General features: G+C 37.9%; 1 protein-coding gene across 2 annotated transcripts in view; it reads left to right on the top strand.

Annotated features, from left to right (window-relative positions):
• Window positions 1–11,360, top strand: part of SLC36A4 (solute carrier family 36 member 4) — a 133,943-nt gene that overhangs the window by 24,933 nt on the left and 97,650 nt on the right. For both annotated transcript variants that reach the window (XM_026071936.1, XM_026071937.1), the window contains exons 7-8: window positions 2,131–2,358; window positions 5,008–5,106. In XM_026071936.1, coding sequence (XP_025927721.1) covers window positions 2,131–2,358; window positions 5,008–5,106 — 327 coding nt within the window. The remainder of the gene's footprint in view (window positions 1–2,130; window positions 2,359–5,007; window positions 5,107–11,360) is intronic.

Raw genomic sequence — 11,360 nt, 5'->3', positions numbered from 1 at the left:
GGGCCAGACTCTTTTCAGTGGTGCTGAGCGACAGGACGTGAGGCAATGGGCACAAACTGAAATACAGCAAGTTCCATCTGAACATAAGGAAAAACTTCTTCGCTGTGAGGGTGACAGAGCACTGGAACAGGTTGCCCAGAGAGGTGGTGGAGTCTCCTTCTCTGGAGATATTCAAAAGCCACCTGGACGCGATCCTGTGCAAGGTGCTCTAGGTGACCCTGGTTGAGCAGGGGGGTTGGACTAGATGATCTCCAGAGGTCCCTTCCAACCTCAATCATTCTGTGATTCTGTGAACTTGAATCAAATTCTACACAATATTACACACTGCATGTTCAAGCAGTGTGACCCAATAAACTCCAGTTAAATACCTAGTTGGAATTTGGTGTCAGTAATAGAAAAATAAAAATTAAATGTTTTTGATTTCAGGAACCTCTTACTGAGTTTTGCACATACAAGTGAAATATCTCTCTCTTAAGAGAAAATTGTTACTCAGAATAATATAGTAGCGGCTGGCTTATAGTGTGGCATTTTAAAGATGTTTTAGAACCTGGACCGTACCCTGCCTGCTCTTTCTTTTTTAGCAATTTTTTTTTTTTTGAATAATTCATCAGGTTAAGGATATTTGTATCAACTGAAGACATGTTAAATATTTAGTGTGGATATTGTAACTGAAGGGAGTTCCTGCTCAAATCGCATTGTAATTCTTGGAAAATCCTCTTATGTGTCCTTGTGTGTAGGACATCTCTGGCTACCTGTGAATACATGCAATTAAGTAAACATGCAAGCTTATTGTTCAAGTGCTTGCTCTGTATTTTTATTTTAAGTGCTGTGGGAAAACATTGGAAACTTTCCTACAGGGAATCTTGCTTCCTTCACATGGCCTTAGGGAAGTAATTTGGTTAAGCATTTGGCATAATGCTTGGCCAAACAAAGTTACTGTAGCTCTGAATTCACTGAAATTCAGCTCTACATGTGTTTAGCTCTTTTTAGTAGCTTTCTAAAAATGTTATCTTAGTGAAAACCAACAGGTGTTAAATGTCTTATAACTGACACCCTTCAGATTCTTGGGAGGTGGAAACCCACAGTGTTTTACTAATGACAGGGCCTCTCTATTTTCATTTAAAGCGGTATTTCTGGGAAACATATGGTTGCTGTATTTTTTTTAATCTTTTCCTTTTTCATAATGAAAAATTCTTTCTAGAGCTTCTTGTTATAAAGAAAAGAATTTTAAATAAATTCTGCCTTCCTCAGTTTGTGGATTGTCTGAAACAATGAAGCTAAGGTGAATTGTGGAATTTTTCTGTAGACTTGCTAAATCTGAGTTTGACAAAATTGCCAGTGTAAATGACACAATTTCCATACTCTTGATTTTGTACTGTCAACTAACCCCTTTTAGCTCATGAAAAATTTTGCAATCCCAAAGATCCTTTGGTTGCCTACCATAACTCCAGCTTGTCCCCTTACCTCCCCTTCTTCCTCTTCCTCAAGCTAACAAATTAATAGCCTTGAGTTGCTGTCATAGATATTCAGGACATCTAATACACTTTCACATTGTGTCCTACCTAATTTGCAGATATGAATTTAAATTGATTTAACGGATACAGGTCTGCGTAAACTCTTAGGTCTTGCCTTTTTAAGTGGAGCCAAAGTCAAATAAGAAAAGAGTGAAGTTAAATAAAGTAATTTGAATTAAAATAAAGACAGCTGGGTTATTGGGCATTGAAATCAAACAATAGCAGTTGGTCATCTTACCCCTTACTCTCCTTAAGAAAATTCAAACTCTTAATACTTAGGCCTAGGCTGATCTTGCTTAGATTCATTTTACCTAGCTCCAGCTGTATAAAAGACAGACATCTAATCTAAACCACTCACGTTCGTTTCTTGTTCAGGCAATTGTGGGATAAGGACAAGGTCTTTCAGGGCTCAGTTTCATCATATGTCCTAAGGATGAGTCACCTGCTAAAGACACCTATCTTCCTTTCTGCATGGAGAGTACAGTGAACCTGAAATACCTAGCCTTCAGCAGATAAACCTGGAGGGACAAATGCCACCTTCAAAAAACTGCGACGTGACCATATACAAAAATTCAGTGCTACCAATGTTCAAAAAAAAATTTTTTTTTTCCAACAGGTCCATGAAGGATTTTTGGAAAACAAGACTGTTTCCATAAATGCCAGTGCCACCAGCAATTCTTCTGAGAAAAGGAGTACCGATTTACGAATATACATGCTGTGTTTTCTGCCATTTATAATCCTCTTGGTCTTTATTCGTGACCTTAAGAGCCTGTCCTTGCTTTCGTTGCTTGCCAATCTGTCCATGGCAGTCAGCCTGGTGATCATTTACCAGTATATTGTTAGAGTGAGTATAAAATGTTTATTATTTTTTTAATATGACATCTCTCATTTGCTGCATGTGGTAGCTAATCTCTGGTTTGTATCGATCTACAATTTCCAAACAGCAGAACTTATATTGTAATTTATTGAGGTAGGAGGCACCCTAATACTTGAGACATGCTTTTACTGTACTTTTAAGAGAAAGTATAATATTGTGACACTTCAGATATTGAATATATATATTGAATTCTTCAGTGGAAGAATATATGAATTTTCATTAGTCACATCCGAAATTTATAATATAATATAGGTTATAATCTGTGGCCAATCATTTTGTTGCAGCAGAAGAGCAGTTTCAACAATAATATTTAGTTCTAGTGTTTTTCTGATACAATCAGGAAAATTCTAAGGCTTATACTTTAAGAATCACAGAATCACAGAATCGCTGAGGTTGGAAGGGACCTCTGGAGATCATCTAGTCCAACCCCCCTGCTCAAGCAGGGTCACCTAGAGCACCTTGCACAGGATCGTGTCCAGGTGGCTTTTGAATATCTCCAGAGAAGGAGACTCCACCACCTCTCTGGGCAACCTGTTCCAGTGCTCTGTCACCCTCACAGTGAAAAAGTTTTTCCTCATGTTCAGATGGAACTTGCTGTATTTCAGTTTGTGCCCATTGCCTCGCGTCCTGTTGCTGGGCACCACTGAAAAGAGTCTGGTCCCATCCTCTCGACACCCTCCCTTCAGATACTTGTACACGTTGATAAGATCTCCTCTCAGCCTTCTCTTCTCCAAGCTAAACAGGCCCAGCTCTCTCAGCCTTTCCTCATAAGAGAGATGCTCCAGTCCCCTAATCATCTTTGTAGCCCTTCGCTGCACTTGCTCCAGTAGTGCCACATCCCTCTTGTACTGGGGAGCCCAGAACTGGACACAGTACTCCAGATGGGGCCTCACCAGGGCTGAGTAGAGGGGGAGAATCACCTCCCTCGACCTGCTGGCAACACTCTTCCTGATGCACCCCAGGATACCATTGGCCTTCTTGGCCACAAGGGCACATTGCTGCCTCATGCTTAACTTGGTGTCCACCAGCACTCCCAGGTCCTTCTCAGCAGAGCTGCTTTCCAGCAGGTCAACCCCCAACCTGTACTGGTGCATGGGRTTATTCCTCCCCAGGTGCAGGACYCTGCACTTGCCTTTGTTGAACTTCATGAGGTTCCTCTYYRCCCAMCTCTCCAGCCTGTCCAGGTCTCTCTGAATGTCAGCACAGCCCTCTGGCGTATCAGCCACTCCTCCCAGTTTTGTATCGTCAGCAAACTTGCTGAGGGTGCACTCTGTCCCTTCCTCCAGGTCATTGATGAAGAAGTTGAAGAAGACTGGACCCAGTACTGACCCCTGGGGGACACCGCTAGCTGCAGGCCTCCAACTAGACTCTGTGCCACTGAGCACAACTCTCTGAGCTCTGCCATTCAGGCAGTTCTCAATCCACCTCACTGTCCACTCATCTAACCCACACTTCCTGAACTTGTCTATGAGGATGCTATGGGAGACAGTGTCGAAAGCCTTGCTGAAGTCGAGGTAGACAACATCCACTGCTCTCCCCTCATCTACCCAGCCAGTCATTCCATCATAGAAGGCTATCAGGTTGGTTAGGCATGATTTCCCCTTGGTGAAGCCATGCTGACTACTCCTGATCACCTTCTTGTCCATCGTGTGCTTGGAGATGGCCTCCAGGATGAGCTGCTCCATCACCTTTCCAGGGATGGAGGTGAAGCTGACTGGCCTGTAGTTCCCTGCGTCCTCCTTCTTGCCCTTTTTGAAGACTGGATATATAAGAATATATATAAGAATATATATAAGAATATATATTGCAGACTTTCATCTCCTAAGAAGTTGAATAGTTGTTGCATTTTCTGTGTTGCTGTTTTTCTAATGTTTGGAGGCATTTCATAATGGAACAAACTGAATTGGCAGTTAAAAAAAATTTTAGAAACCTCTACATTTTTCTTTCATGTAATTTTGGAAAAAAATAGAAATGGTAAACACAGTTGCAGGTGTTATTTCTGGATGTGTGGAGTGTACCACTCTGAGAAAGCTTCCATGAGAGTGTTAAGAAAGTGGTAGGAAGAGGAGAATGGTGGAGGAAGGCAGAAAAACAAGCTTTGTTAAAGGTATTGATTGGGACTGGAGGTAGGAGAAGTAGTTGCTCAGAACAGACTGGGGGAGATTGAGAGAAACTATTTTTTTCTTTTTTTTTTTTTACTCTCCCTTGCGCTTATGAAGCATACCTGTGAAGTATGAAGGCAGATTAGAAATGCAATACTCTGAATAGCCTTGAGTTTGCAGACTTGAAACGTTAAGCTTGAGGTGTGAGCTTTCCTTTTCATTTTATTTGATTCTCACTCAAATGTACCAGTGTGATACTTTAAATGGGAAAATTTCTAATGTCAGTGATGTGATCCTAGGATAAAATATCCTTGCAAGTGTCTGTGTGTGGGTGGAAAGTGGTTGTAAGTATGTGTAAAGGACTAAGTTCGTTGGTGAGGGGAAACCGGGGATAGGAAATGACAGTGTATACTGCGTTGTCAGCACGTGCTGATTTTGCTTTCATAAAGAGTAACGCACGTATCAGAATTGCTGATGTTCTTTACATAGGTCTGTTTTGCTTTGTTGTCTTCAGGATATAGCAGATCCTCGGAAATTGCCTCCTGTGGTTGGCTGGAAGAAATATCCACTCTTTTTTGGGACTGCCGTATTTGCTTTTGAAGGAATTGGGGTGGTAAGTGCTTAATTATTAACTCTTCAAAATACCTGAATCACTGCCAGATGATGGAGCGTAGGCAGTTATTACTCCTGTTTTTTTTTCTTTTTTGTTTTGTTAAAGCAATAATCTGCCAGTCATATGAAATGGGTTAATTTACTTTGTCAAATAAGACAAAAGTTGAGGGCAGAGGATCCCCATCAAAGGGGAGTTTGGTGAATATTGATTAATAGCTGGACAGTTAGTACCTTCCCAAATTACAAAGATGTCTAGTTCATCCAGATAGATTAAGACAATAGTATAAAAATAATCAGTATCATAATATAATATTCAGTTAATAATATTATGACAATACTATAATCATAATGATTCAGCAGTTTAGCTTGAAGTGATGAGTGTAAAAACAAAAAAAAAAACCATTCAGCTTCCTTCTTATTTTGCTTTGGGATCACAGAGGACAAAAGACATATCAAAAATGTATTCTTCTTGCCTGAAACTTGTCTGTATGCATGACTTAATAGAGATGGTAATGATAAGAAAAAGGCTAGAAATTTCGGACTATTGTTTTGATTCATGGACTTCTGAGAATGAACCTCAGGTCCCTGTTGTTTCCTGAATGATGTCAATTAGACAGATTTATCACTCTAAAAGTTTGCTTTTCAAAATTGAGTCTCTTTTAATCTCTTATATTCACATCCGACTGCTTCTAAGGGCTTTCTGATTGGACCTTCCATCTCATACTAACGAAGTCTGCAAGTTCATTAGCACTTTAGTTCCACTTTGCATATTTTAAAAAATAGCCAAAGAAGCTTCTGGGAATGCTAGGTCATAATGTCTTTAAACTATTGGGAAATTATGGTATGCACTTTGTAACTAGTATAATTACATACTTCAGCAAGTGTTAGTATGTGCTTAAAACTAAAAAAAACAGCATGTACTTCATCTGAAATGATTATTGTTTGTCATTGACAAAACATGGGGGAGATTTCAAATATCTTTATTTTCTGGAATTGTCCGATCTGAATTAAACCAGTATCTGTCTCCCAGGTGCTGTATTATCACTGCCAGGAGCGCCTGATAGCAAAAGCGAGTTAGCTAGCTATCAACCTAGCAAAAGCTCCAATTGCTGTAGAATTGCATTTTCATATTCAGGATCCATGCGTCTAGGGACTGTGAACCTCCATTTCTCAAACTGTTCTTCAGCATGCTAAAACAGTTAAAATAATGACTGATGTTGAGGTTTAGCCACCATATATCTCAGTTTATCTGGACATGCTTCCTTTTGTGATCTGGAAGTTCTGTCATAGGAAATGGGCCCTTTGTCTGGGGTTGTTCAATGCCCACAAATGCTGGGCAAAACATGCAGTGAATCTGACAGACTGGGGTATACTAAGACAGCACTCTGAAATTTTATAGTCTATCTGGGGCACACTGTGTGCAGACTGCACTTACTGCATATGGGCAAATGCAAATCAAATACAGTCGGTCTCATATATTCCAGTTGTATTAGATTTGTTGCTCATGTACTGTGCAGCATGTGTGCATGTATTTCTATCTGGGAAATCCCAAGCAAGAGTCCTGTGAGCCTCAGGGAAATGTAGAAGGCTTATCACTTGATGGCAGTAGTTTATTGAATCTTTGAGATTTATGGTAATTAATTTCTGGTAAATTAGATCCCATATTAGACAGATCCTTAGACTGAAGTTGGTAGTAATAACACTGACTACCAGTGTAAACCTTTAGAGAACTGCTCAAAGAGCTGTGCTTGGTTGAATCCCTAGTTGTTACTGCAGGTATCTTTAAGAACTCTGAACCTTTTCCCTTATTATTCAAGAGCGCATAATGTAGGGTTCATTTTTATTGTATCAAGCAATATTTTTATCTTTTAAAAATACTACTAAATGTTAGCACTGTTTAGTTATTGAATATATTTCTGTATAGACTGTCTCAATTTCTTACCTGATTGTAATTTATTTCCAAAGCAAATGGAGAGTGTATGCTAGATCTTCCACTTCATTGCTGGTGTTTACAACTAATTGAATGTTTATGTTCATTATGGTTTGATACACTATCTGTATACATATACGCATGTACATTACACAGGACCGTTAAAATAACATGACTACCTTTGCAAAATAAAATTATTGTAAAATTGAAAATTTTGAGCTTTATGTTTTTCTTCCTTTTATGTAGAATGATATTAGTATGTCTCTAAACTAGTTGCATGCATCATAGAGATTTGAAGAAAAAAAATGACTTTATGTATTAAATAGCACTAGAGTTGTTTAGACATGAAAAAAAAGATGATGTGAGACAAAGGCAAGAGAAACATTTCCAATTTACGTAGTTAATATTTTATACAATTATTTATGATTAATTTAATTAATAATTAGTTGTTATGGCTCACTGAGTTACCATCATAGATTGAACTGTGATGTCTGTACGTATGTTGATGACCTCTTGTAAATGTAAAGTGAAACATGTTAGCTTAGGTGTCTTTCATTGGGATATAAACTAATGCATTATACTTCACATTTACAGTGATTTAAGAATACTTGCATAGTCATTTGCTGTAGTTTAGCTGATGTGTGATTACCTGTTACCCTGTGATAATTTTTTTCCTTACCAGAACAATATAACCGTATGAATAAAGGAATGGCAGTAAGTAAGACTGCCTAAGTTATTGGAAAAAAAAATAACAATTTAATTTGTTTGGCTCCTTAGTCTGCTCTGACTGCAGGCAATCAAAACGGATTTCCGTAACAAATCTTGATACTAGATTTTATTCTGTTATGTCTTGCGAATAGTATTTATTTCTGTGAAACTATCTGAACATTGCATTATAAACCTTAAAGTCTTAATTTTATCATAGAAGTTGATTATGTTTGATTCATCTTATGCAATAAATTAGATTCAAACAATTATGAGTATGATTCCATGCATTCGTTATTCTGATTTACATTTTACCCTTCTGAGAGCTACCAGATTATTGAATATTACGAGTAGAGACAGCAAAGGAAGTTTTGAATTTTTTGGGCTGGTTAAGCAGACAAGAGAGGAAAAGTGGTTTCTCTAACACCATTGTTCTATGCAAAATTGACTTTCCCTCTAGAAATATACATCAATCAACTTTTTGAGTAGGGAAATGAATAATCCATAAAGCACAGTACAAAATAGTACACCTTAGCCATTGCAATTAGGAGGATTTCTTTTCAAATTGATTTTGTTTTTTATTAACAGGAGAGTGGCTAATGCAGAAAGAAAACATTAATTGGAAGTGCATAATGCCCTGTTTAGTGTGGAGTACCTGTTTGTCTGGTTTTTTTGAACCACATATTAGAATGCAGGGGAAATACTTCAGTACTTCATTTTTCGTCCTTTGTTCCAAAAAGCTTTTTATATATATATTTTTTCTTTTAGTTTAGCACTTGTCATCATTTAAAATGCAACAACAGTTCTTTAGTAACTCTATTAAATAAAGTGAAACTAATTAAATGGAGGATTCTAAAGTCCTTTTCAATACAGGGAACATGATTCAGGGAGATACAGTGATTCAGCAGATTCCTAGTACGATTTTCGTCTTGATCTGCTGTTTCTGAAATCAGTGCATCTCTCTTTTAGATGGTGAGTATAAGAACATGTCTATCTTTTGGGTTTCAATTCAAATCTATCATAGTTTAGGACTGATTGGATATCCCTGTGTAAAAAGAAAATCATCAGTATGGAAGTAAGTTTTAACTGTTGCTTTGGCTGTATTCCATCCCTTGATAAATGGACTTTAAGAACCTTAATTTTACAGACTTGTTTCTGAAATAATTCAGAGGAGGAAGGTTAGCCTATTTATAGTTGAACTACAAAATCTCCAATAAACTACTGCAATGGCTAGACTCTAGTACCTATGTAATACTAAGAGCTAATTAAATATTTCATCAGCCAGTGTTATATAACAATTGTGAGATATTTTCATGAAAATCCATTGGGAGTTAAGATTGTTAGAAAGAAGTTCTCATTGCACCTGGAAAAGCTTCCATTTGAATTTGCAGTTTATATGAACCCGTTTCCTGCCTATTCGCTTTCTGCCTATCAGATGAGAAGCGTGGGTAGCACTGCAAACGCAAATACTAGAGTAGTTTCATGAGTTTTGAATTGATGCCATTTTTCACAGAATCCCAATTTGAATGGCAGTTTTTGGAATAGTCTGATGAATCTGTTTTCTTCTCTTGCTATTAAGGTGAATTGGACTCTTTATCTGTCTGCAAGATCAGTCTAAAATCTTATTTGATTGCAGACTTGAACAATTTTGTCATGTTGCTGAAACCCCATGCAAATTATTCACTTGTTACTACAACTACTACAGCAGAAATAATGTTAGTGCCATCAAAGGGCCGATTGCACGTCAATGCATGCTAAACACTAAGTGATGCTTGTAACAGCATTAAGTGGTGCTGCACTGTATTGCTTGGCCTATTTGTTTGCTCCTTGTTTGAGTCATCTAGAGAAACGGGGTCACTGCTGACTGGCATAAGTTACCTGCTGCAACTTTTGAATGTCTTGGCAGCCAGTTGGTGATGATCTCTGTGCAGTGACAGGGAAGAGTTGACAGCGGGGGTACACAGAGATCCCTTAATGTGTTGCATTGACAGATACGACTCGAGAACTCTGTACTGTAGTGATCTGGTGGCTGTCTTTCATAATAATGAGAATCAGTTTGGGATTTCAACACTTGAAAGTTAAGATTTTAAGATCATCAGGGTGTTCCTGCAAAAATCATGCTGATTGGTGACATAAATACTGTCTGTGAAACATAGTAGCAACAGAAATCCAATACCGAAGTGGATGCAACATGCTGTTTTGGCTATTCAGTTTTGGTTTAATCTTTAAAGTGAAGACTTCAGGCAGAAATGAAATGTTGGTTATGAGATGCAGGAACTGTAGGTTCAGCCCTCAGTGGAACTGTCTGAGTACAGGGCCCTGCTGGGGATGGGGTGGTGTGCTGCTGTGTCTCTTCTGTGCTTTAGCTTTGCTCTGGCTCTGGCTTCACTTATGCCAGGTGAAGCTATCTGGCAAATCATGGGTTGATATTCAAACCACAAAACAGAACAGAGTACCAACACTACTTTTTGAATGCAGGAGTTGCAGGTGATGAATGTGTTTTTACAGAATGTGTAAGGATGTGATTGTTTTGCAAGAACTACGTTCAAAAACCTCTTTCTTATTCCAGAGGTGAGTAGGCCTGCTTTTATTATGCATGTGAGATTCATGTGACTGAATTAAAATGTAGCCTCAGACTGTGCTGTTGAGTGTGCCTAAAATGTAGTTAAAACTCTTGGACATGCTTTTCAGAAGAGTGTAAAACCAGAGCCTCCAGGCTTGAATATATATGTATCATTATAGTGTGCAGGTAATAGCTTTCAATAATGTAGTGCCTATACAATAGCAGTTACACTTAGTGAATATTTTCTGGAGAAATTCCTATTGGCTTTGTCATTTGAGATATAAAAAACAAATGCAAATGTGGAAGTGATAATTTAAAATGGACGGAGAAGGAGGTTAAAATAGTTTCATAAAGTTTAGACAAGATCATTTTTCTTCTCTATTATATATAAATATGTTAAGTAAAACTGTGCAGTACAGTCCTTTTTTTTTTTTTTCCCCCGTTAGATGTTACAGGCTGATTAGCCTAGCAAAGAGAAAATGTTACTTTCCAACATTAATTTAAGGTTTGGAAAATAAGTTTTCTGATTTTTTTTAGGCTACTTCTTTAAGATGCCTTTTAAGACCTCTTTTGAACTTGGATATCACAGTTTTGCAGTAGAAGGTAGGATGGTATTTGTATACAAAAAAAACAGGCTCTGGAATGTAGGGCAGCAGTTATCCAATTCCAGAATTTAAAAGGAAAAAACTAAGTGGATTATCATTTTAAAATGTCATTGTATGGATTTTGAAAATGATGCAAATGAACTTGTTAGGGCTTTGAGATAAAAGCCTCTCGTTGTCAAAAATTATTTTGCCAGCTTAGTATTATCCTTTAGAAAAAATAAGTGAAACCCGATGACACTCTGTTCTGTTGTCTTTAAGACCAGACTGGATTTGTCAAGAATAGATATTTAACAAGAAACATGACATCATCTAAATGTATTTGGGGCATCCCTAGATCATGGTGCATCCGTTTCATTGTTGTTCTTTTCATGAAGACATTTGAGAAGATGCAAAGGCTTTACGATCGATGTATAAATGGTGGGACTTCTCAGAGTATGTTTTTGCATTTGGGC

This window comes from Apteryx rowi, unplaced genomic scaffold, assembly GCF_003343035.1.
Source record: "Apteryx rowi isolate R43461 unplaced genomic scaffold, aptRow1 scaffold_332, whole genome shotgun sequence".
In the NCBI taxonomy this organism is placed as follows: domain Eukaryota; kingdom Metazoa; phylum Chordata; class Aves; order Apterygiformes; family Apterygidae; genus Apteryx; species Apteryx rowi.
The sequence above is the reverse complement of the archived record's forward strand: the minus strand, read 5'-3'. Positions and strand labels throughout refer to the sequence as shown.